The 25,574-nt window shown below is 42.3% G+C and overlaps 3 protein-coding genes across 52 annotated transcripts; 1 reads left to right on the top strand and 2 right to left on the bottom strand.

Moving 5' to 3' along the window:
• The first annotated feature begins 146 nt into the window (after positions 1–146).
• Positions 147–6,683, top strand: pelo (pelota mRNA surveillance and ribosome rescue factor). The gene is made up of 13 exons (XM_076034309.1): positions 147–558; positions 992–1,084; positions 2,078–2,228; positions 2,553–2,643; positions 3,293–3,456; positions 3,539–3,599; positions 4,114–4,275; positions 4,385–4,431; positions 4,515–4,588; positions 4,671–4,742; positions 5,017–5,091; positions 5,186–5,217; positions 6,183–6,683. The coding sequence occupies exons 1-13, from the start codon at positions 518–520 to the stop codon at positions 6,275–6,277; spliced, it is 1,158 nt and encodes a 385-aa protein (XP_075890424.1). The 5' UTR covers positions 147–517; the 3' UTR covers positions 6,278–6,683.
• A 137-nt stretch (positions 6,684–6,820) lies between these two features.
• Positions 6,821–10,066, bottom strand: LOC142893576 (progestin and adipoQ receptor family member 4-like). The gene is made up of 3 exons (XM_076034311.1): positions 9,275–10,066; positions 8,219–8,437; positions 6,821–7,539 (listed from the first exon to the last, which is right to left on the bottom strand). The coding sequence occupies exons 1-3, from the start codon at positions 9,438–9,440 to the stop codon at positions 7,106–7,108; spliced, it is 819 nt and encodes a 272-aa protein (XP_075890426.1). The 5' UTR covers positions 9,441–10,066; the 3' UTR covers positions 6,821–7,105.
• A 134-nt stretch (positions 10,067–10,200) lies between these two features.
• Positions 10,201–25,574, bottom strand: LOC142893573 (uncharacterized). 50 transcript variants are annotated; one of them, XM_076034253.1, is made up of 40 exons: positions 25,479–25,574; positions 25,334–25,381; positions 25,190–25,234; positions 25,037–25,081; positions 24,706–24,750; positions 24,527–24,577; positions 24,374–24,424; positions 24,152–24,202; positions 24,013–24,057; positions 23,844–23,882; positions 23,661–23,705; positions 23,424–23,474; positions 23,244–23,297; positions 23,052–23,102; positions 22,912–22,956; positions 22,721–22,765; positions 22,590–22,634; positions 22,268–22,318; positions 22,121–22,165; positions 21,559–21,609; positions 21,420–21,464; positions 21,244–21,288; positions 21,104–21,148; positions 20,852–20,893; positions 20,614–20,664; positions 19,649–19,690; positions 19,502–19,561; positions 19,347–19,418; positions 19,196–19,243; positions 19,019–19,099; positions 18,892–18,942; positions 18,755–18,802; positions 18,625–18,669; positions 18,457–18,501; positions 18,210–18,257; positions 18,079–18,129; positions 17,944–17,985; positions 17,742–17,834; positions 16,377–17,537; positions 15,513–15,569 (listed from the first exon to the last, which is right to left on the bottom strand). In XM_076034253.1, the coding sequence occupies exons 1-39, from the start codon at positions 25,567–25,569 to the stop codon at positions 17,065–17,067; spliced, it is 2,421 nt and encodes an 806-aa protein (XP_075890368.1). In that variant the 5' UTR covers positions 25,570–25,574; the 3' UTR covers positions 15,513–15,569; positions 16,377–17,064. The 50 variants fall into 50 exon arrangements, with proteins under 50 accessions (XP_075890422.1, XP_075890421.1, XP_075890423.1 ...); XM_076034254.1 differs by lacking the exon at positions 22,121–22,165 and adding an exon at positions 21,811–21,855; XM_076034255.1 differs by lacking the exon at positions 20,852–20,893.

Raw genomic sequence — 25,574 nt, 5'->3', positions numbered from 1 at the left:
GACGGAGAATCTTTGCGCTCCCATTGGCTGCTGATGCGATTTGCCGGGGAGTGATGAAGCCGCCGCTGCCTTCGATTGGCTGCTTCCGACGCCAGTCAGCATTTGCCTTATCTCAAACCACAAAGCAGAAAATGCACAACCAATTCTTTGTTTTTTCTCAGGTTTTGCTCGCCTTTGGCACGCAAGTGTGGAAAAGACGAGCATCGCCTCAAGGTCAAGGGCGCTTCTCTTCCATCAAAGCGCGCTTTTTGCATTCGTCTCAGTTCATTTTTTTTTCCAACGTCAAAGTGACACCCACGGAAGTGACCGCGATAGAAAAGGATCGACGACGTATTTTGGTGTATGACGCAATGTCCAGGCGCCTGGCAACACGCAGCGAGTGATTCATTCCGTGCTCGACATGGCTCGGCTAGCTACTTTGCCGTTTCACCGACATCAAAAATGACTGTAACTCGAGTCGACTCGAACTCCGGCGCCGTGAAGTGATATTAAAGTTGATTACCGCAGCCGTCCGATCATGAAGTTGCTTCATAGAGATATCGAGAAGGATAATGCCGGGTGAGTGAGTGAGTGAGTGAGTGAGTGGCGGCGGCTAATGTTAGCCTGCTAAAGCAGCATGCAGCTGACAGTGCATGTGTCCCTTCTCTAAATGTAACATATGGCCTTAGGTTTTCGCCCCTATTGACATTCTTGTGAGGGTTTGGCTTAACCCTGGATGATTTGGTTGTTGATATGAACCAACATAAATTCAATGTGGTGTGGTTGAGTGTTTAGACTCACATTCCACCAGTACTGCTTTGTGTTTTTACATTACTTATCTGGATTAACTCTCTTCAAACCTTGCCAACCTTTACTTGTGATGTAAAAACCTGTCATTCCCCGATAAATGGCGTCATGTTTTAGTGTTTGGTAGCGTCCCGAGCGTCACCCTGACTCATGCGATTGGCGGCCAGTGAAAGGCTGACTCACTGTTTTTGCTTGCCTTCGTCAGGCAGGTGACCCTGATGCCAGAGGAAGCAGAGGACATGTGGCACACCTACAACCTGCTGCAAGTAGGAGACAGCCTCAGAGCCTCCACCATCAGGTAGCCACCGGGGACCACCTCTTGAAAAGTTTCATGCAGTTATAAAGCTTTGACGATATTTTTGTGCCTTTTTTTCCCCTTTACCATGGAATAATTCTAGCTTCTTCTTTTTTTTTCATTATTATTGTTTGAGCGTTCCTGGTTTAATAATCTAACTGTCTGAGGCACTAGACCAGGGGTGTCAAACTCAAATGCATAGTGGGCCAAAATGTAAGATTCAGACCAAGTTGTGGGTCAACAGTGATATTTATTGAAAAAAAAACTTTCTCCAGATAGAACGGTTAAGGACCCAAACAAGCTGCTTTATCCTGAATATGGAACAAGCAAAGCTTATTGCTATACAATAAATAACTTAATATTGCACACATGCAAAATCGAATTTGAAATGAAAAAAAAAAAACCTCATCCAAATAAAAAATATAAATCGTATGGCTCTTTTTCATTTGCAGACTTTTGATTTAAATTTCATAATTTTTCCATGGACTAATAATGAATTAAAAAATAAAATAACGACACTAAACCGATTAAGTAGTAATAAATAAAAAATAATAAGCGCCCTGTCATGGTATGTCAAAATATCAGCAGAGCATTTTGGGATTTGCAGTATTAGCGGTACCGGCGGGCCAGCTACAGTAGTGATTTTGTATTGCCGCGTGGGCCGCAGGCCAGAGTTTGACACCTATCCACTACATGGAACTGTATCATCCATACAGCTTACCGTGATTCTAAATCCAAGTTCATCGTGTTTTAGCCACCATAGTTTGATGTTAACAGAAGTCTGAATGATTTTCTAACAGATTCTTAATGCTTCGTGACTTACACCACGGTGCGTCTCATCTTATACCACGACAATGCAATTGATTTGCACCCCGGGAAACCTCCGACTGTGTTGTGACTGAGTGAGCTGTAGCTAATTGTCGTGATTTCTGCCCGAAATGTCCTGAGAATTCTATCCCCATTTAAAACCCAAATTTCTTTCCCTGGTTGCCACAGGAAGGTGCAGACAGAGTCCACTACGGGAAGTGTGGGCAGCTCCAGGGTGCGCACTACTCTCACCCTCTGTGTGGAGACTATTGATTTTGACTCGCAGGCCTGCCGGCTGAGAGTAAAGGGCACTAACATCGAGGAGAACCAGTATGTCAAGGTCTGAGATTCCCTAACTGCCTGTCAGTTGCATTCATGTGTTTGTCTCATATAGACTAGATTATTAAAAGGCTAAAATCAAAGTTTTTGGAGCAATTATGTCTGAAAAGTTTGACTTTTAATGGTGGTAGGTTGCTGTACACACTGAGCACATACTAAAACTAACTTGACTGACAAAATAGAATTATTATTAATAAAAATACTGATCAAATGATCAGTTTACTATTGTTTCGCTGAAACACGATTAACGTGATAAATTATAAAACATAATATGCAATAAGCTTTGAAAGAAGTGGTTAGTAATGATTCTCTGTTCATTGACCAGATGGGGGCTTACCACACTATCGAGCTTGAGCTCAACAGGAAGTTTACATTGGCCAAGAAGAGCTGGGACAGCGTTGTGCTGGATAGGATTGGTAAGCAAGTGCCTCTGTTTCGCATGTATTTGCCTTTTTATGGGGCAAAACTCACAAAACATCAACATCCTTGGGCTAGCTAGCCATTGTGTTTGGCCAGCTCTGACTCGCACAACAACCGCTGCTTGTAAATGATGATGACGTTATATGGACTTGGAAGTGTCTTGTTTCCAAGTTTGGGTGCAGTGGGCTGCTGTGATTAGACACCCTGCAGCGCTGTAGCAACTGCAGCACCTTGTAGCAATAAATATCACTCGGGTTGTCTTGTTTTTGCCAAATATATTTCAACAACTCATTTGATATTAATGGTGGTTTTGTGTTCATCGATCAACTTCAATGCAAAAACAAAACAAAGAATAATTTCACATTTGTAGGAATGAAGGAATGTAGGTTAATTTCCACCTTGATTCTTCAGAAGGGAATGTCTGGGTTTATGAATAAAAAATGTAAGATTAGTGAATCTGGAGAAATTGAAAAGCATTTAGAATAAAAGTCTTCATTAAGCCTTTATCTCACATTGGGGAAATTTGCGTAATTACAGCAACTAAGTAGTGCAAATAAAAATAGAGCAAGAAAGAAAAAACAAGATCATAGGGACAGTTTAGATTTGACAGTTGTGTTTTGTCTCTTCTTGGCTGATGGCTTTTAGACCAGGCTTGCGATGTGGCCCAGAAGGCTGACGTCGCCGCTGTGGTGATGCAGGAGGGCCTGGCCAACCTGGTGCTGGTGACCCCGGCCATGACCCTGCTCCGCGCCAAGGTGGAGGTGACCATCCCTCGCAAGAGGAGGGGCAGCTGCACGCAGCACGAGAAGGTCAGTCTCCGCCCCTGTCAGTCTCCGCCCCTGTCAGTCACCGCCTGCAGGAGTCCCAACGGCGTGTCTCTCCGCCCTGCAGGCTCTGGAGAGGTTCTACGAGGCCGTGATGCAGGCCATCCTGCGTCACATCAACTTTGACGGTAGGGCCCAACGACGCACTCGCCCCTCTTCCTTCTTTCAAGTCTCCCACTTCTCCTTTCCATCGCGCTGGTTCCTCGTCAGCTGTGCTGCTCGTCTCCTTTTGTGGTGCTTTTTTTGTGGTTTCTCACTGTGACCGCGTTATCATGATTTTCGTGATTGTTTTTAACTTCATCATAAGGTCATTCATCCTTGCTAGGTTAGGCTGTGTAACTGCAATCGATAAATTCTCAATCACTAACATTTTCATTGCGCAATAAAGCACTTATTTTCATTTATGTTTTTTACAATGTAATGTGAATAATTTGTAAAAATTGAACTGTCCATACAGATGGAAACATTTTTCCTTCCTCTCTTACTCTATAGTTGTATTCTTTTTTCTTTTTAATTCATATAATTAATTCCTCTCTATTGCACTACATGTTGGTCTAATTATGTAAATTTCTCCAACATGGGATAAATAAAGGCATTCTTACTCTAGGAAATCTAATTTTCCTCTGTTTTCTCCCCTTCTAGTGGTGAAGTGCATCCTTGTTGCCAGTCCGGGCTTCGTGAAGGACCAGTTCATCGCCTACCTTTACAAGGAGGCAGTGCGACAGGACAACAAGGTCCTGCTGGAGAACCGGCCCAAATTCATGCTGGTACACTCGTCATCAGGTCACAAGTACTCGCTTAAAGGTACCGGCTGGTGGTGTATGACACACAGATAATCACAATGTCATCCCAAGATCACAGTGGAGAGGAAAAAAAAATTTGTGATCAAATCTTTTTTTTGTTGTTGTTGCAGAAATTCTCTCTGATCCCGCTGTGACAAGTCGGCTCTCTGACACCAAGGTGAGTGCGTCAGCCTGCGTCATTCTCATCCTTCAATCCAACACACTGGAAAGATTTAGTGACACTGTATATTCACCTGCCAGGCAGCAGGCGAGGTGAAAGCGTTGGAAGACTTCTACAAGATGCTCCAGCACGAGCCGGACAGAGCCTTCTACGGGTGAGCCAGAAACCCCCCCCCAGGCACGAGCCTCGATCGGTCGCGCTGATAACCGCCAACCTTTGTATCTCCACTTTCTCAGGCTGGCTCATGTGGAGAAGGCTGCCGACGCCCTCGCCGTCGACACCCTGTTGATAAGCGATAAGCTGTTCAGGTACTTTGTGTCTTGTGACGGATGCCAACCTGCTTACATCACACCTGCAAGGGGCAACTAGTTTTTCCAGACAGATTTATTGGCTGAACAGGTGGCTGCCAAAGTTTTTATTGCCGCCATTTGACAATAAAAACCTTAGTTGAGTAACTCACATTAAACAAAAACCAAATCATGTCTCTTACGTTTTTTTGAAATTTAGAATAAAGAATCCTATCAAAAAAATCATACATTTTTAATAAATGTGTGTCTCACGTGTCTTCATCTGTGTGCCCAGACATCAGGACGTCCCAACAAGGAGTCGATACGTCCGATTGGTGGACAACGTGAGGGACAATGGCGGCAATGTTAGGTGCTTGTTTTATTTCGTTATTTCTCAAAGTCTGCCTCTCTGTACAGTAGTTTAAATCCGGGAGAGACCTAATACGTTTTCTTTTCTACCACAGAATATTCTCAAGTCTTCATGTGTCCGGGGAACGTAAGTGAAAATAAATTACTTTTCATCCATCCATCCATTTTCTATACATGCTTCCTATTGCTCTCAGGGGTCTGAGTATCCCAGCTGTCATTGGGTGAAGGCAGGGTGACACCATGGACAAGTCACCGGTTCATTGCAGGGCCACACAGAAAGACAAACAACCGTTGTCACACTCAGACAGGTCAATTTAGAGTTCCTAATTCACCTCACATGCCTGGAGGAAGCTGGAGAACCTGGAGAGACCCCCCCCCCCCCCCCCCCACACACACACACACACACACACACAGACAACATGCAAACCTCAGCCCCAGGCCTGGCATCGAACCCGCAACCTTTTTGCTGTGAGGTGACAGTGCTCACCACTGCACCACCGTGTTACAAAGTGTGGCATCAGACAGTAAAAATAAAATTTGCACTGGGCTTTCTTACTGCCAGATGAATCTTACAAACTGGTCGTGCATAAAGTCGAAGTAAACAGAAAACTGTCTTTCGACTTTATTCTTGAAATTTCCACTTTAATCATCCACAACTTTATCCTCAGAATTTTGACTTTTAATCGTGAAATTTTGATTTTAATCTCGAAATTTTGACTTTATTCTCAGAATTTCCACTTTAATTACAAAATTTTGGTTTTAGTCTCGAAATTTCGAATTTATTCTCAGAATTTCCACTTTAATTACAAAATTTTGGTTTTAGTCTCGAAATTTCGAATTTATTCTCAAAATTTCTATTTTATTTATAAAATTTCAACTTTATTCTCAAAATGGAAACTTGGAAAAAAAAAATTCTCTTCTTGTGGCTCTTTAAGAGGTTTATGAAACTGGAACACAAAATAGTTTGATAGTGTGGGATTTGCAGTCATGTCATCATACTAACGTTAGTGCTCATCAGTGAAATAATCTGCTTCTCTCCAATAGTACAATTGAATCACAGAGCTCTGTTTCAACTGCAACTTTCCTCTTCAGAACTAACTCAGCTGAGCGGAGTGGCCGCACTCCTGCGGTTCCCCATCGCTGACCTGTCGGAGGCCGAGGAGGACAGCAGCTCTGACGAGGACTGATCCACAAAATGAAAACAGGACTTGCTCAATCGCAAACACTTTGAAAAGAAACGCAGGAATGCTTCGAAAGGACAGGCTGCGATTTGAAGCGACTCAGTTGCTGTGTAACGAGCCACGGAACCCATATCTGCAGCATCAACAACCCCTCGGTCTGGAAGTCATTCACGCACACATTTTCCCCTCAAATCCCCCTGAATTTCACGTAATTTGTTGCAGTTTTCGGTGATGCTTTGGTTTGAAGGTGCCACTGTCTCATGAGTTTATAACTTATAACATGGAATGTAACATTTTCTTTTGCCAAGCCTGAATAACAAAAAAAGATGATAATCTTAGTGACCTTTCACCCCCCCAAACATGTATATATACTTACTTCCCTTGCCAATAAACAGCTCAAGTTTTCAACCACCATCTGACTCTGTTCCATGAAGCTTCTCCATCAAACAGGAAATAATCAATACAAAGTGGGATATAAAAATAATTTATTATGTACAATCTTTTTGTTTCCGTCTTGAAACCACTTTTGGTTATTTTCATTTACCCAAAACTACTGCATATTCACTAAAAAAAAAATGTATTTATCAAGTATGCTCAGGATTGTGATTTAACAGTGACATTAGAGTCTCACAGTTACACTCAACAGGTTCCTCATTTTCAGCCATGGCAACATTGTAGACTTCCCTTGCCGAGGGCTTCAGCGGCTAGCTAAAGTGCATTCTGAAACAACTTTCTTCTCTTAATTCTCCTGCCTCAGCGGCTCCTAAATCTCTTTATTGGCAACCAGCATTGCCACGATTATTGCTCGAGCTTCTGCAGCCGATGAGCCCTGTGTCACTCAGTGGGACACTGGAAGGTCTTAATCCAGGCTAAATCCTCCAGTGTTCCCCAGTGCAGGTAGATAATAGCACAAACCACCATGACGTGCATGATCTGGTGGCTGTTGCCCCAGTTGTCAAAGAGTCCCGGGACTAAGCGCTCGGGGATCTGGACAATGTTGACCAGTCCTCCCAGAACGGCTAGGGAGTCCATGATGATGAAGAGGCGCAGGGAGTTGGGGCTGCCCACCCCGCTGCCGAACACCCGGAACAGGAAGAGGCTGAAGCGGAACAGGGCCTGCCACACAAAGGCCCGCAGGCGCAGGATGTTGGTGCGAGCCGTGGTGGCGCAGTAGATGCCGTAGGCCGACAGGAGGATGTAGGTGAGCAGGGCAGCCCGCCGAATGGTCGGGTAGCAGAGGAGGGTGATGTGGATGATGGGGAGAGCCCCTGTTGACAAGAGGAGGATGGAACAGGTGATGAAGAAGCTCAGAAGAACTAGCGTTAAACTAACAAGCGATAAAACCTTGCATTGGTTAATTCCACAGTGTTGAGATGTGAGTGACTTAAGTTGGACTCGACTGGACTGCTTAAGAGTCCAAATCCTAATTGGAAAAAAACAACAACAATCTAACAACAACAATTTTCTGAAGTTGCTCTTGCTGAAACTACAACTTGTGTATGTTGCAGCTAATATTTCTTACACTGCAATATTTCCTACTCATTGAGATTTTACTTGGATGGTAAGTGATATAAATTTTTTTGAAAAGTCTAAATATCAATACATCATCAAATTAACCCTTTTATCATTTATATTTAGAAAACAAATTACAATACAATAGAAAGAAATCAAAACTAGAAAATAAAAGAAAACCAGATAATACAGATCTAGTGGAAACATTCTTTAAATATAACCAGCCAACATTCCTTAATTAATATCCCTTAATTATGATGAAAGAAAACAAATTTAGTTTTTGAGTAGAGAAATGGTACCCTGACTTTAATGAAGTCCCAGTTCATTTCCTCGGGCTTTATTCAGTTTCCCCCCTTTTCTTTCTCTTAGTTTGCTGCAAGTCTCAAGTTAAAATCCTAGGAGCCGAGTTTGAAAGAGGATGTGTCAGTGTCCTACCCAGAGTGTTAACGAGGCAGACGCCAAACATGTCCAGGGAGAGGAGGGTGTCGTACACAAGTTCACCTCCCACGTGGTTCATGAACACATGGTAGACCACCGAGCCCACAGTGGGACAGAGGCAGGCCAGATAGTGGACCACGCAGATCCACGTGTTGTCCACCTCCATCCAGGGGATGCTGAAGGGCAGCAGCACCAAGAAAAGTAGAAAAGGAATTCCTGAGGTGTGACGGTTAGGAGTTGGAAAGTGGGAAAAGAGAGAAAAGTGAGATTATGAATCAGTACCAGTTGGTGTCATGTTGGTTTTAGACAGACAAAGGCTTGGAGATGTGGCTGTGTGTTACTGACGGGGTTGGAAAAAAGAGGAATTAAACACTTCCTCGGTTTGTTTCTTTAGCAAGAGTTAACGAGGCTCCAGCTGTAGCTGTGGTGGCAACATTAGCGATGCCCTCAAGCTAAATACCCTTCACTTCCTCCAAGTAAGAGTGTTAGCCTTAATGGACTTAGCAGGATAGCAGTTGGTAAAATGGAGCACTGCGAAGACACCTTCAGAGGCCGCAGTTTTTTTACAACCGTGCAAGGCATAAGCTAGGTTTTGGAAGCAGGAAATTAAGGCTTTATATAAATAACTTTTTTTTTTTTTTTTTTTTAAAGAGTTCAAGTGTGTTCAAGTGTGTGCATTTTCCCCCCTTGCCTTTAAACACAACTCAGGAATAACTTGTTCACATTAATGAATATTGTAAAATGCAGCTGAAAAGTGCAGGACAACCTGCATCTCTAAAGACCCTATTAGCAGGACGATGGTTCGAGGACGGGGATTTCCAGGGCAGATTACAGTTAATACCTTATATCCTCATTACCTACTACTGTCAAGTACAACTGTAACCGGCCAGAAGTGAGAGTACTTGGCATCTGCGTCCCGTTTGTACATTTGGTCAAATATACATCCATTTAACTGTTAATATGTGTACGTTTTAAATAAAGAGACCAGGATGAAAGTCAGTGGAGTGGAGGTTGACCCTGGAGGTCACGCAAACAGTTCAAGACTGGACTCACCGTGAGTGTAGATGTTTCCCAGCTCATTGTGCATGTAGAAGAGGCTCCTGAGGCACTCCTGAACCGTGGACACTGGCCGGTAACCCGTCAGGACATATTTGTTAAACTGGAGGTGCTCGGGGGTCTTCGCCAAGTCCAACAGCCGCGGTCCCTTGTAGAGCACCATGGCGATTAGCCGTCCCGTGACACCTCACATTGACTTGACAGCGCCTGCTTCCTCGCTACCTACATCCTTCAACAGGGGCCCGCGCTCGCTACTTGGAGGCACCGTGGTGGGGGGAAGCTGGGAACTGGGGTCGCCGTTTGCATCGTTGGACAGGTAATAAGTCCAGACGTGCAACCTGTTGCGCTTGCAAAGTGGCATGCTTTCAGTCCGACCAATCAGCAGAGGGTTCTTATCCCTAAGCCGGGGGTAATCCTCACAAACACCCACGTGCACCACGGGCAGCTGCTCCTTGTCAAGGTTCATAACCTATTCACACCTCAAGCTGAGGTTAACGCATGTGTACATATGCAATTCACTTTTTAGGGGCTGCAAAAACATGTATAGGAACTTCTGTTTGCAGATGAGCCAAGGATCTGAGACTTTATTATGGTTATTTATTAGTGTATTTTTCTTAATTCCTGTTTTAAATGAACACAGACACAGAACACATTTGTTTCCTCTTGTGGTCTTTGTTGGTTTTATTTTCATCAATGACGGTGCAAAAATAAACTGACATTTACCACAAGTAGTAAAAAAAAAAAGCAAAATAAATTAGTTTTGATTCATGTCTGGCAGGATTTTTTTTTTCTCTCCAAGATATCAAATCAACTGATTTGATACGAGAGAGTGAAACTCAACATTTCTGCAGTGAACTTTTTCTTCCATGTATCTGGACAAGTGCAGGTTAACATGTAATGCTGTGAGCATTTTTTTCTTAAAAAAAAAAGAGAAAACAACCAACGATACAAAATGTTTGAATTGAAGATAACTACACTATTTCACATACAAACAGGAAAAAAATGTACAAATGAGAAACAAAATCATACACAACTGCAGAAAGTGAGACTGAAGATGTGATCGTGGCCCGAGTTAACCTGAGTGGAGAGAAGAACAGAGCACAAGGGAACTGACGGCGTCTGACAAAATACACAGTAGAATACTTTTACAGGATGTGTGTTTTTACCTTGATAGCCACCGTTGCCGAAGAAGCCGTTTAAATCATAATTGCCGTTGCTTTTTGTCCCTGAAGAAAAATAAAATCCAGAGAGCAGATTTTGAGCCAGATCTTCTTAAATCACTCACATGGTTCATCAGATCATTAGATTACCTTTGATGTATTTTATGCAAACATACCCTTGCATGCCATTGCGTTGAATTTCTCAAAGAGAAAGTGCTGCATTGTGCATCCAGTTTTAGCAAAGAAACCAAAACTAAGCATTTTCATCATATGATATTAACAGTTTTTTTTTCTCCAACACATCGTTTGCTTTGTTAACAAGCCGTGAGAGGGTTCGAGTGCCTCCATTTGGACGGAACTCTCATTCAGAAACTTGCCTTGGTTGTGGAAGTGAAGCTTGAGATGCTGCTGAATGTGAATCTGACGCGGCAGCTGCTCCTCGTCCTCCGGCTGCTCGGGCTGCTGAGCCACGTCGTGCATTTCCGCGGCTGACTCCGCATCCGGGGCAGCGCCGGCCGCGTCCTCGGCACCTGCCGCAGGTGCTGCGTCAGGGGCGTAGGACGACTCCACGGGGAGGTAGGCGGGGTCGGACGGGTAGGCCAGGGTGGGGCCGTCACTGGGAGCCGCAGGAAAGGCAACGACTGCAGGGAGGGACGGGGAAAGGTTTTGGTTCTGATGTCTCAGCGGTGCACGGATAGATGCATGAATGTTGCGCATTCTTACCCTCCGGCTGCACTTGTCCATTTATGTAGCCCACGTTTTCTGCAAGTCAAGTACAGTTTCACAACACATGAGGATGGAGGCAGCCAAGCATGCAGAAGTGCCCTCTGCTGCTCCGTACTGACCGTACTGAGACGTCTGCTCACCCTCCACCGTCGCTGCAGCCACTGGGGTCGGCAATTCTCCATTCACTGACGTAGACAGAGGTAGAGAAATTACAAATCCTGGCTGAAGTCCATGTGTAATTTTGTTTTTTCTCAATAAAATAGACGTACCGTAAGGGCTTTCGGACGAGTACAGCAGATCAGCAGGCGCAGGTTCAAAAGATAAACCAGCTGTTTCTGTTGTCAACAAAAGCAAAACAAAGATATGTATATATGCGTACAGTATATTTGTGCACTTTGAACTCAACTCACTTAACAATACAGACGACAAGTCTACCTTTAGGTGCAGAGTCAATGGGCTGCGGCTGGTAGGGCCCCTGGTGTCCTGCAGAGAGAGATTGTCATGGAAACACAAAGAGGCTGAAGGGGAAGCAGAGAAGACGCAGGGTGATGGACCTTACCATATGACGATTTAGTTTCACTCCCAAAGCCCAGTTGCTGTGGTGCATAGGAAGCCTCACCAGCGCCACCTTGCAGTCGGAAAGCAAGCGGACAGGACGTGTCAGAGGAAAGTAAAAAAAACAGTCAGATAGCTGCTGCGTTTGCTGAATCTCACCGTATTTACCAGACGACTTTCCACTTTGCTGATACTGAGACCCAGCCACGCCTAAAAGAAGGAAAAAACCCTCAGACTGCTAGAGACTACTCTCTTAAATCATTATTAAGTGTTTTCCAGCTAAATAACGTGAAATGCTTTCATACCATATTGTCCTGCAGACTTGGCCTCTGGGCTCAGTCCAGCTGTTTGGGGTTCATAAGGCATCCTCCCATAGCCTGCAGCACAGCAAGCACAATGCAACAACAGTGAGCTTATTCCAACTTCTAAATTCCAAATAATGTGTTTTACTCACCATATCTGCCCGCTGCATTTCCGTTAGTGCCGAGTCCGCCATAACCTTGTGCTAGACAGTAACAGCAAGAAGTGATCACACTTTTTCCAGATATGAAAATCTTTTTCGCAGTGAAAAAAAACAACTACTTTTGTTCCTACCATATTTAGCAGCTGCAGGATTTCCGCCCATGCCGGCACCATAAGCACCTAGAAGCAAAATAAATGAGATGAGGAACATGTGTGGTTGGAGCTCAGCTCAACATTTTCATTGATCTCTTCCTGTTTCTAAAGGATAAAAATAAACAACTCATTCACCATATTTCCCAGATGACTTTCCATTGCCAGCTGACCCGTAGGGACTTCCACCATAACCTGAATGATCAATAAAAAAAAACTCAGAAGATAAATATTTGTATGTTAATCCCTTAAAATGGTAAAAATAGACAATAATCAAGGTTCTGCTTCATTCAGTTGGAAGAGCCAAAGTTGTTGCTGACTCTGCAAAATTCTTGAACGGGTCTGTTCAGTTTACAGTGGAGTGCATTAACAACAGATCATAGTCATACCATAGTTAGCAGCACCATTCATGCCAGCAGTGTGAGGTTGGACACCAAACTGCAACCCTCCAATGCCTGAATTAGAGCAGAGCAAGAGAAAAAGTATTTTCTATCTCTTTAGGGAGTAAATGCAATTAGATTTATGTGAGATTTTAATCACGGCAAGAGGATTATTCATTATGACAGCAGGCACTCACCATATTTGGGGCTCCCTCTCTCTGCACCCATTCCCATAGCAGGGCTGCCGTAAGGCGAGCCACCCATTCCTGTGGCATCAGAGAGGGAGTTTTTTTTTTTTTACCGTGAGCAGGCTTTCAGGACATGGAGCTATAGGATTAGTTCAACACGTGGAGGGAATAAAGTTCCACATACCGCCGTACATGCCGCCCAGTTTCTTGTTCGGACCGAGGCCTGCAGACTGAGGATGGAACTGGCTCATTCCTGCAGAGCAAAACAAATGTGCATGGTTTTGCTTATGACACTGAATTAAATTGATTTCTTTTTTTTTTTTTAAGTCACATGATTTTTTTAGATTTTGAGTTAAAGCAACTAGTCTAGCATATTCCACTGAGTCATCAGAAAGAAGAGAAAAAACTTGGGACCACACTTATTGTCAGCAGCAAATAGGAAACCGTGAAGTGGCTTTTGTTGCTACGTCTTTTTTAGTTTTTTACTTTATCGTCAATGTCTTGTCGGTCTCAGTCAATATAAATGCCATCCCATAATTCCATTTCATACCTGATTTGCCATTAGCGGTGGGTAAACCCTGGCCAAGGTCTGAAAAAATGATTTTCTCAAGTAAATGAAATGACTTAAAATTTCTGAAAAGCATCTTTTTTAGGCAATGTCCTAAAATACCTACTTGCATAATCTGGCTGCACACCAGCACTGTAGCTGTTTCCATATCCTAGCAGAGGCGACATAAGACAACATTAAAGAGGTCCAATATTGTTCCCACGTTCAGCCATGCACAAACAATTATCAAATTAAAAACGGCCCAACAGATTTACAACATTTATTTTAGCCCTCTGTTTCATGCTGGACGCTTTAATTTCCTCCTACAAACTGGAAGGAGACAATAACACAGTCGGGACTCAGAGGTGCAAACCAACCTGACTGCTCAGTGGTTAACTTTGAAAAAATACAGGTGAGGTAGCGGCACCCTTTGTGACATCACATGGGGCTGAACTACATATTTTAAAACACACTTTGTGAAAAGTAGAACAAGTAAAAAAAGATGAGCTTTCTCATCTCTGGGGAGTTTATTAACAGGCCAAGGCGGGAAAAATCTTGCACAATATGGGACAATGTGATTAAAGTCAATTCTACCTGATGTGGACTTTCCTGCCTCACCAACTCCTGCATGTCCTGCAAAACACGTTGCAGTTAAAGTCAAAGTCAGACAAGATACTGAGAGACTGGAGAGAGATCAGTTTGTCCTTTTCACATGTCCCTACCGTTTCCATATCCAGCTGCGGGGTACGCCCCCTGGCCATAACCTGAGGGTGCACAGAACAGATAAATCAGCAAACTTTAAATTACATTTAATTCTCCTCTGCACCTGGATGATGTCAATCGTGGAAGGACAACTCACCAGGTTGCTGAGGTTTGCCAGCATATGGAGATCCAAAACCTGCAAACATGAAATCAAAGGTACAATAAAATAAAGTCGTGGAGCGTTTTTTTTTTTACTACCCATACTTAAAAAATGTTAAGTCTTACCAGCTCCAAACCCATTGTTCTGTCCAGGGAACGTGTAGCTTCCAGCTCCATGAGCTGAAGATAAACAAATAGGTCTTTGCATTAGCGGTAATGAGAGGATGGGAAACACTTTTTCCACATTAATGAACGCATTGAATCAAATGTACTTTAAAAGGTGCAGTATTTATATATTTTCTATTTTAAATACATTTTAGATGTATTTAAAACTTGTGCTGCCCTCAGCTGGGCCCCAGTGTATATTCTAGAAGTCTGATAGTTTTTGCTTCTGTTAGTTTAGATAACAAAATACTGCTATAGCAGATGTCCCCTCCATAGGTCCGTGAAATACTTTCAGTTGCTAGATTGGTGCATAATAAGACACTAGTTGATTATACCTGGTTTGTTGGTTTTAGCTCCCCCTCCATTTGAATGTTCCCCTGCAGCAGCACCGTATCCTACACACCATGGCACAAACACATAAGTCTACACTCAGTGTGGCATTTACATTGTGATGACGACTCAGGAGTATCAGCGATCATGTGCAAATGAGTTTCATAAACAGTATAGCCAACTCACCTTTCGTACCATATCCATTTTGTGCAGCAGCACCGGCACTGTAGCCTGAAAAACACATAGATAACACACTGGCACCAATGACAAATACATGCATAAAAAAAAAAATACATGATGCTCGTCCAAGTACCTTTTGTGTTTTTTCCAGAGGCTTCTCCAGCACCTGCACTGTGACCTGACCAGAACCAAAATGTTCATTGTGGATGCGCTACTAAAAGTCATACAATCATAACAACGAAAGCTTAAATAAGGGAAGGGAATAGTATTTTAACGTTTGGCTGTAAATATCTCAAGAATTCACATCAGTGCTGCATTAAAAATGTCTCAAGTCTTACCAGGTCTGGGAACTTTCATCCACTGACCATTTGGTACTCCTGATGGTCCACATTCTCGGAGAACGATGTGGAAACAATGTTATTATTTACTTCACTTTAGCATTAAGGTGTGAGAAGACACCATAAAGCTGAGAATCATTTATATCTGAATAATAGAATGTGTCACAGAATGCACTTTTTTTTTTTTTTTTACCAGGTGTGGGTTGTTTAGCTCCCTGGCCCTTGGAGAAAGAAGGTCCTTCACCATTTTCTGTAGATTAAAGATGAAGATCAGCGATTTGGTTTGACACAAAGAATTTGCACACACCAAAAACAAAACAAAGAAAATGCAAGAAAAGGGTTAAACAAAAATTTCAGACTATGCACAGGATGCAGAATGTAATGCTGTTGTTCTGTAAAGTAAATGGAAAGGGCTTGTTTTTTCTTCTTACACAAACATGCTTTCTTGTTTTCTTGCCAAACACTATCCAGTACATAATGATTAACATCACTCATGTTGGAAAATTATGTATAAATTTAGATAGCAACAAGGAAAGAGTGGCGTGCAAAAGAGTCCACCTTTTCACATTTTTCTACGAAATAAAGCACCAGGCACATTTGAAAATGCAACAATCTCACACTTCAAAAAGATAACTGCTGGAAAGAAAATCTGTTCTCCAGAATATTTAAAAGGTACCATGGTTTGATTAAGGGACAAGAAGCAAACACATGAAAAATAATGAACTATGGTCCTGGAAAGACAAACAGGAGAACATGCAAGAAGTGTTGGAAAGAACTGTAAAAATATCTAAAACCAGGAATATCCTGAGCGCTCGGTAGGACTCAGAGTCGCAATTTGCAACATCTTTGTGAAAGAACACAAATCAAACAATGAAAAATTATAGCACATGCTAATAAAGATTCCAACTTTTAAAGGTGGAGTGAATCCTGAAACAATGAATCAACACAAATCTTGGTGTGCACACTCTCCCATGCAGTGGTGTTAATTTTTGGACAGGGCTGGGATTTAGTCGTTGTTTCCTCATGCAAAACCTCAGGAGACGTCCCAACAGGTTACCAGTAACTCCGCTCTCTCCTGCTGGGAGGCCTTTGACGCCATTCCTCTCTGGTCCGGCAGCCTCAGCTTGACTTTCGACATTGGCTTCCTCCACCGTGGTGACCTCAGTCACACCCACATCCAGCGTCTGCTCGGGGATGATGCTGCCTGTGTCCTCGACTGACACTGTCTCAGGCGCAGCTTTAGTTTTTGGAGGGACGGTGCTTTCAGGGACACCTTCAACGGTGGGTTTTACCTCAATAAGAACTTCTGTCTCAGGCACTGTGCTTCCCGTCACATAACCTAGAAGCCATATGTTTCAGCAGCATTAATGTTTTAGTCACCTGTACTGATGTTGCGCAACTATTTCGCAGAAGCAAAAAAAGAGGGTCCATGCATATGAAGCTGAAAGCTCAAAATATTTCATACTAGTAAATGTACAACAGGTGTGTCTGCTGATAATATCCTTGATCTAGTTTTTGGAGATCAAGTTGAAGCAACTGGACTGGTTTTGCTATCAAGATGGAAAAAGGTAGCCGCCTCAACCAGTTGCCAAAACTAAATCTCCAAGCACTATGATGACCTGGATGACCGAGAGCCTAAGAAAACTTAAATCACCTTCAGGTAGAACAAAAAAAAGAAGAAATTCCATAAATTCTTTGGAATCCCCAAATCAGAAAATACAAGCGGGTTATTTCATCTTTGCTTCTTAATTCAGGAATGGCACAGCTCCAGGAGAGTGACACTTGCCTTGAGGAACCTCCTCGGCCTCCACCTGTCCTGGGTTGGCCTCAGTGACGACTGGAGCAGGACCCAGAGTGACTGCCGGTTCAGCAGGTGTGGGTTCGACAGAAGCGGTAACAGCAGGCTGCGGGTCTTCGCTTTGAGGTGCAACTGGCTCAGGTTCCACCGTGGCCTCCAGCTCTAGGTACTTGTAGCTTTTTCCTTGAGGCACGGGCGAGGGCAGCTTGTGATGTCTCTCCCGGGTGACCATCACCAGGATGCCGCTGGTCGGGTCGGGGACGACCAGCGACGCAGCCTCAGTCGTTGCCTGTTGCGGTGTGATACCCGTCTCTGGCGCTGCGCTCGGCTCAGCAGGAGGGACGACTCCACCTTTATGGCCGCTGCCATCCAATGCACCTGCACCCTTCGTGCCCTTCCCGCTCGGTGTCATTCCATAACCTGAGGAGCGATCAGCATTGTGATGCACAATGAATTAGGACGTGTGCAAAAGATTTTTTTTCTTTTCGAAATTTTGTAGAAGCACATTTTGCAAATGTGTGTACATTTAGGTGGGGCCGCTCTTAAATTGTATTTTGTCCTTTTAGTCCATACATACGCACACCAAATACTGCAAGTATTAGACAAATGTTGCACAATTCTCACCATTGCCAAGATTTTTGGCACCCTCATTGGGAGCCACTGGACCAACTCCTTTAAAGGTCTGAGGCTTTGAGCCGGTGCTTGGCTCTCCATATCCTGGGAAGAGGAGAAAATGACTCATTCGCAAGAACTTCAGCTTGAGATTAAAGTTTTAAAACCACAAACAAATACCATGAATTAATAAAGGACCCGTCATATTATTTACCTCCATATCCACCGGGGGAAGCACCATTTCGAACTCCATTACCTCGAGAAAAGAGACATTTTGACTGAGGCATACACAACAAGGATCAGCTGCATGTCTTTGTATGCAATGTAGGTTCATATGATCAAGTTTTACCATTTGGTCTGCTTGGATATCCTTTAAAAACTCCAGCTCCTGCTCCAACACCTTCAATGGAGCAGAGGAAAAGCATGAATAAACAGTAGGAAAAATAGAACACTCTCCCATCTATTAATATGATTAGTTACCATTTGTTTTTGTTCCATATCCATTGGAAGCAGCTCCATTTCCAAAACCTTGCAATTAAACAAATTATCAGAAATATACAATTCTAAAACAAACCCCAACAACTATTGAACAACTTTGACATAAAGGAGTACCTGGATGAGGTCTTGCTTGTCCTTTAGTTCCTCAAATTAATGAAACACTGTTATTAAGGCACATAACTTCATATTCTTTGTGAAAATAAAGGCAGCAGTAAATAAGTGGTTCTACCTTTGTTGTGAGTGGCACCATTTCCATTAGAAGGATTTCCATAAGCTAGAAAAAAAAAAATTAATGAATTAATAATTGATAATTAATAAAAACACAGATACGTATGTCGGCAAAGTAAAACTAGAGTTGCATTTAAAAAGCTGAATCTTGCTTCTGGTCCACATCCACCTGGTTTTGATGGCCTTGTGGCTCCACCGCTGGGGTATCCGTAGCCTAAATTATTTGACAAACATGATGAGTTCAACACATTCTCTAAAGTCAGTATAGGACAGTTTCTCCTAAGGTAGGGTTCACCCACCGTTTGGCGAGGCTCCGTTTCTGTTGGCGGCTTTGGCTCCTTCATAACCTTGAGATTACAGGCTGTGAGTATCGAGTCTTCACAACACATTTCTTAATTCACATGTACACGTGTTGCAAATGACATTAAAGTCTTACCATTAGCTTTTGCGCCTTGACCGTGAGTTGCACTACCAGCAGCGCCAAAGCCTGAAATCATTAAACAGCTTCAGTGTTTATTATGAATGCAAATCAGAAAAAGATGTATAGAAGAACTCATTTCTACCTCGCTGTGGTCCCTTCATCCCTCCGTTTCCATAGCGAGGTCCTAGTCCTAAACCAGCACTGCCATAACCCCCATTGAATCCTGTGTAAATACAATACACATGCATATGCATATGTTAACAAAAATCTGTGAAATAAGTGAGTTATAATAGTGACTCACACACAGTGCCTGACTCACCTCCCATGGGTTGACCCCCATAGCCGTTGTAGCCGTTTCCACCATATGCTGGACAAAAAAAGAATGAAAAAAATAAGAGATACAAAAATTTGTGTGCTCACAGTTTAAAAAGTTTCAGCTTCTGTTTTTTTGTATCCCAGCTTCCACTCACTGCCTGGCTTTTGGTTCCCGGCCAGCTGAGGGACACCCAGACCTCTGGAGGCTCCCAAACCTAAACCTGCGGCTGAAAGCAGGTAAGTTCACACGTTACTGTTGGGAGACGGCTAATTCTACAACTAATCCACACAAGATACTGAGGAGGGTTACCTGCCCCGTAGGAAGGCCAACCCAATCCTTTCATGGCCTTCCCACCAACTCCTCCTTGTCCTGTTAGATGAAAACATGCTTTCGTTAAAATGGGGCCCAGTGACGACCCAACCTCCCATAGTTGTGGCATCATTTATATTTCAGTACCGTTAGTTCTAGCCCCATTCCCGTTATATCCACCACCATGTCCTGGAAAATAAGGGAAAGCTCATTAGTCAACACTTAATGGATACGATTTGCATTAAAGCCAATGATGCAACTTCATTTGGTCATTACACTTTATTATAAAGCCAATTTTAAAGGTACAATGTGCAAAATTTGTCCATCTAGTGGTCAGACTTTAGAGCTCATTCGCTCACCCTCCTCCCAAGCGTGCCAGTGAACTACGGTGGCCTGTGAACGCAAACCTGGATACCTCGTCCACCTACTTTGTAGGTTTATCTGAGGACACTTGCAGTCACCCTAAATAAAAAACACGCTGTCAGGTGGGCTGGATTGTCCACACTAGGCTTCCTTAGAAATATGGCGACACAAGATGGAAGCCAACTGGAAGCAAGACCCTTGCTCTATGTATACTCTTATAAATAACTAAGAACTGTTCTAGGGGTAGGAAACTATTATTGTACTGTGAGTGTACACTTAAAATATTTACAAGCAGTATGTTAAGCTTTTACCAAAATATAATATAAAAATCACAAATTAGGCCAAATTTTACACACTGGACCTTTAAAGATGGTAGATTACAGATTAAAAAAAACAATCATGCATGAAGAAGAGGTGCAGCCCCACCCAGTCCTTTTGAGCCAGCTCCATTTGTTCCCGCAGCTGCAGCGCCGTTGCCTACAAATGGAAAAATAAAAGAATGATCATACAACTCATTCTGCATGCAACAGAGACTAAAACAAATACGGACATTGTTAACCTCCTATAATTAGAATATCATTGTATGTTAAATACCGTTGCCTTTAGTTCCTTGTCCTCCAGCGTACGCACCATTACCTGTTGCACGAAAACAGAAGTTGACGTGTCTAGTTCTTGTGTGATGTGCGTGCGTGAAGGTTGGAGAAACGTGTGCATGCACTTAACACTAAGATAGAAACCATATTACGTACCGTTTCCTTTCATCTGTTGTCCGTGGGCAGGACCGGCTTGAACACCATATCCTGCAACGGCAACCACAGCGAAACAATCTGACGGTGAGTCGTCATAAAAATGAGCATGAGAAATACTTCCGAGATGCAGATTGAAAACGTTAGAAAAAGTTTATTTATTCTACAGGGGTAATTCAGTTAATATTTTGGCTGTCCTGCACTTTTGCTTTACAATTTAGCACCGTATGAGATGAAATACCATTTCCTTTGGTTGCCTGTCCACCAGCTGGTGCACCATAACCTGCCAATAAAAGTCATTTTAAAAACACACACACACACACACATTTAAATCTATCTATTTTTTTCATTAACACTAATATCTGTCAATATAATGTATAACTTTAATGGCCCAAAGAGGGATTTTCTGTAGCATATTTTTGCCAACAAAATACATTTTGAACGCTTCCTTCAGTGACACACATTTCAAAATCAAAGCTGTGAAAACTCTTACCATTGCCTTTCATTGCAGCTCCGTTTTGTGCAGCGCCGCCGTTACCTTCAAACAGTCAAAAACATGGATTATGCATAAAGTTTCTGACACACATCACCTCTCTGCCATCAAGACTCAAAAGTCATAGCTGCATAGAATACCATTGCCTTTAGTAGCTTGTCCACCGTATCCACCAGCACCATATCCTGCCACAAAAAAAATAAATGATTCAGTAGTTTTCATTTCAGACCCACTAATGCAAAAAGCATTCCTTTGGTACAATGTATGTTTTATAAAAAAATAAAATAAAAAAAATAAAAAAGCTGAGAAGACTTACCGTTGCCTTTCATTGCAGCTCCGTTTTGTGCAGCGCCGCCATTACCTTCAAGCAGTCAAAACAAAGATGATGCATTCAGTTTTTGACTTGCATGACCCCTCTGCAATAAAGAGCCAAATGTCATAAATGCAAAGAATACCATTGCCTTTAGTCGCATGTCCACCGTATCCACCAGCTGGTGCACCATAACCTGCCAATAAAAAAAGTCATTTTAAATATATATGTTAAATATTCATATATGGTTTTATTATATTAGAACTAATGTCTGTCAAAGCCATACATAACTTTAATGCCACAAAAAGAGACTTTTTGTAGCATATTTTCACCAACAAAATACATTTTGAACCCTTCCTTCAGTGACACACATTTCAAAATTTGTTGAGACTTTTACCATTGCCTTTCATTGCAGCCCCGTTTTGTGCAGTGCCGCCGTTACCTTCAAGCAGTCAAAAACAAAGATTATGAATAAAGTTCCTGACACACACCACCTCTCTGCAATCAAGACTCAAATGTCATAGTGGCATAGAATACCATTGCCATTGTATCCACCAGCACCATAACCTGCCACAAAAAAGAAAAAGTTGATTCAGCGGTTTTCATTTCAGACCCACTAATGTTAAACCTACCGGAAAAGCATTACAATAAAATGTACGTAGTAAAATGTATGTTTTAATAAAAATCAAAGCTGAGAAGACTCTTACCTTTGCCTTTCATTGCAGCTCCATTTTGTGCAGGGCCACCGTTACCTTCAAGCAGTCAAAAGCAAAGATTATGCAATAGCAATAATAAGTTTGACATACATGACCTCTCTGCAATGAAGAGCCAAAAGTCATAGTTGCATAAAATACCATTGCCTTTAGTCCCTTGTCCACCGTATCCACCAGCTGGTGCACCATAACCTGACAATATAAAAGTCATTTTAAATAAATATGTTAAACATAATGTTTTTCGGGACTGAGCCCCGGCGATAGACCAGCTCTGAAGCAGAGCAGGTCATCGCAAGGCGAAGACCCGATTGTTTTTCATTATATTCCTCCTAATACCTGTCAATGCCATACATAATTTTAATGCCAAAAAGAGAGACTTTTTGTTGGCATATTTTTGCCAACAAAATACATTTTGAACCCTTCCTTCAGTGAGACATTTCAAAATCAAAGTTGAGACTCTTACCGTTGCCTTTCATTGCAGCTCCGTTTGGTGCAGTGCCGCCGTTACCTTCAAGCAGTCAGAAACATGGATTATGCATATGGTTGATCACCCCTCTGCCATCACCACTCAAATGTCATAGCTGTATAGAATACCATTGCCTTTAGTCGCTTGTCCACCGTATCCACCAGCACCATAACCTGCCACAAAAAAAGAAAAAAGGGATTCAGTGGTTTTCATTTCAGATCCACTAGCGTTGTTAAACCTAACGCAAATGTATTCCTACAGTGAAATGCATGTTTTTTTGTTGTTTTTTTTATCAATCAAAAGCTGTGAAGACTCTTACCGTTGCCTTTCATTGCAGCTCCATTTTGCGCAGCGCCACCGTTACCTTCAAGCAGTCAAAAACAAATATTATGCATTCAGTTTCCGGCACACATCAGCCCTTTGCAATGAAGACCCAAAAGTCATAATTGCATAGAATACCATTGCCTTTAGTAGCTTGTCCACCATATCCACCAGCTGGCGCACTATAACCTGCCATGTTCAAAAGAAAGTAATTTATTTCTTACCCATGCAGTTTAATCATTTGCAGATACAAGGTTAAAGGCACCCTTTCACCATACAAATCACATTTTGAACCATTCAGTAGAAGTAGTTCCATTTTTTCTAAATTACCATTTCCTTTCATTGCAGCTACGTTTTGTGTAGCAGCTGCTGCACCGCCATTACCTTTAAAACACAGGAGAGGAATAAACAGATTAGGCAGACAACTCCAAAACAAACTGCATCACCCCCCTGCTGTTAATATTTTATACACACACAACAGGTGTCAGATCAGTTCAGTTACATAAATACCATTGCCATTAGTTGCTTGTCCACCGTATCCACCAGCTGAAGCACCATAACCTGCCACAAAAAAGAAAAAGTTGATTCAGTAGTTTTCATTTCATACCCACTAATGTTAATACCATTCAAAAAATACTTTCAATGCTTCAAAAGAGACTTTTTGTAGCCTCCTTTCGGCATTCAAGTCCCATTTTGAAGCATCTCGTCAGTAAAACGTATCAAAAAATCCAAACAGTGTAGACTTACCATTGCCTTTCATTGCAGCTCCGTTTTGTGCAGTGCCACCGTTACCTTCAAGCAGTCAAAACACAGGAGAGTGAAAACAAAGATTAAGCAGCACCCCAGCACCCACAGATTAGCCCTCTGCTTTTAAGATCATTCAGACACATAAGCTTTAATTGCGCTGTGCAGTGCCGTTCCATAAAACACCTTTGGTTGCTTGTCCACCGTATCCACCAGCACCATAACCTGCCACAAAAAAGAAAGTGATTCAAAGGTTTTCGTTTTAGATCCACTAATGTTGTTAAACCTACCGCAAAAGCATTCCTCCAATGAAATGCATGTTTTTTTGAAAAATCAAAGCTGTGAAGACTCTTACCGTTGCCTTTCATTGCAGCTCCATTTTGTGCAGCACCACCGTTACCTTCAAGCAGTCAAAAAAAAGATTATGCATAAAGTTTCTGACACATATCACCTCTCTGCCATCAAGACTCAAATGTCATAGCTGCATAGAATACCATTGCCTTTAGTCGCTTGTCCACTGTATCCACCAACTGGCACACCATAACCTGCCATGTTGAAAAGAAAGTCATTTATTTTCAGCCTACGCAGTTCAATCATAACCTGCCACAGAAAAATAAACACTTTCAAAATAATTTAAACTGTGAATAAAGAGTTTCAATGACAATCATTGGGTAAAACGTCAACATGAATTTCAAATGAACACTTAATGCTGTTACCGTAGCTTTTCATTGCAGCTCCATTGTGTCCTGTAGCTGCAGCACCATTGCCTACAAATATTTAGGAAACAATAAAAAAAAAAATTATTCAGATAAGCCTTGACACGACATGCAGTCCCAAACAGTAGTCAGAGCTTTTTTTACGTTCATTACCATTGCCTTTAGCTGCCTGCCCACCATATCCACCAGCTTGACCACCATAACCTTCAATGTGAAGAAAACTTTATTTAATCTACTCTTACTGTGTGTGTGTGTGTGTGTGTGTGTGTGTGGTTCAGCAGATAGGTGATACATGCAAATGTTCAGCAGGAAGATATGGTTCATACCGATACCTTTAACTTGTTGCCCCTGGTTTGGACCAGCTTGGGCACCATATCCTACAGCGACCGTCACAATAAAACCATATTATTGGAAATAATAATTTAAAAAAAGAAGAAAAAAAAAAAAGACGTTTCTTATAGAATTGCAAACGATGCATGCACGAAACAGGATGTATTAAATATTTAAACAAGATAGTAAAACATGCTGCAGTTGTTTAGCTGGTTATTAAGTTCATAAGATCCTCCCTGAACCATGTTTGAAACTTTAATTTGGCTTGTTTAGACCGCGAAACACATTGGACATTTTCTAGTACTACCGAATACATGAAGACAAAGTTAGTACCGTTGCCTTTGGTTGGTTGTCTGCCGTAACCTCCAGCACCGTAACCTGCCACACAAAAAACACATCTGAATTGAAAGACCTTCCTTCTGCAGATGGATGTGTGAGGGACGGTGTGCTCATGCACCATCACTTCCTCTTTGAAACTTTTTGTACCGTTTGATTGCTGTCCGTTGTTTGGGCCAGCCTGGACCCCGTAACCTACAATGTGAATGATATTCGAATTAGGAAATAATACAATCCTACAATGTAGATTTTATTTTTTTTGACAAAGCATTCCAACAGGCATGAAATTCTTACCATTAGATTTCCCTCCATATCCATTTGGGAAAACTGCTGGGTTTCCTCCTGCATCAAAAAAATTAATGAATTAGTAATTAAGTCTTTTTATCCTCCTTATAAAGAATTGTTTTTTAATAAAATGAGACGATTCTTAAGCTCCTACCCTGTGATTTACCAGCTTGCCCATTGGTTGCACCAGCTTTTGCTCCATAACCTGAGACAACAAAGCAAACAACGGTCTTCCACACCTCCATTCATA

Source organism: Nelusetta ayraudi, unplaced genomic scaffold, assembly GCF_046127955.1.
Source record: "Nelusetta ayraudi isolate G7.1 ecotype Tasmania unplaced genomic scaffold, CSIRO-AGI_Nayr_v1 ptg000042l, whole genome shotgun sequence".
NCBI lineage: Eukaryota > Metazoa > Chordata > Actinopteri > Tetraodontiformes > Monacanthidae > Nelusetta > Nelusetta ayraudi.
Note: the sequence above shows the minus strand (reverse complement) of the source record. Positions and strands in the feature narration are given on the sequence as shown.

What these genes read in the sequence shown, in the direction of transcription:
- pelo (XM_076034309.1), top strand. Translation starts at nt 518, where the DNA reads ATGAAGTTGCTTCATAGAGATATCGAGAAGGATAATGCCGG. An exon ending in AGGAGAACCAGTATGTCAAG is followed by an intron (nt 2,229 to 2,552) that starts GTCTGAGATTCC and finishes TTCATTGACCAG; the next exon opens with ATGGGGGCTTACCACACTAT. An exon ending in CCGGACAGAGCCTTCTACGG is followed by an intron (nt 4,589 to 4,670) that starts GTGAGCCAGAAA and finishes CCACTTTCTCAG; the next exon opens with GCTGGCTCATGTGGAGAAGG.
- LOC142893576 (XM_076034311.1), bottom strand. Translation starts at nt 9,440, where the DNA reads ATGGTGCTCTACAAGGGACCGCGGCTGTTGGACTTGGCGAAGACCCCC. An exon ending in GGGAAACATCTACACTCACG is followed by an intron (nt 8,438 to 9,274) that starts GTGAGTCCAGTC and finishes GTCACACCTCAG; the next exon opens with GAATTCCTTTTCTACTTTTC. An exon ending in CTGCCTCGTTAACACTCTGG is followed by an intron (nt 7,540 to 8,218) that starts GTAGGACACTGA and finishes TCTTGTCAACAG; the next exon opens with GGGCTCTCCCCATCATCCAC.
- LOC142893573 (XM_076034253.1), bottom strand. Translation starts at nt 25,569, where the DNA reads ATGGAGGTGTGGAAGACCGTTGTTTGCTTTGTTGTCTCAGGTTATGGA. An exon ending in ATATGGAGGGAAATCTAATG is followed by an intron (nt 25,235 to 25,333) that starts GTAAGAATTTCA and finishes TTCACATTGTAG; the next exon opens with GTTACGGGGTCCAGGCTGGC. An exon ending in TCAAGGCGCAAAAGCTAATG is followed by an intron (nt 18,803 to 18,891) that starts GTAAGACTTTAA and finishes TGTAATCTCAAG; the next exon opens with GTTATGAAGGAGCCAAAGCC.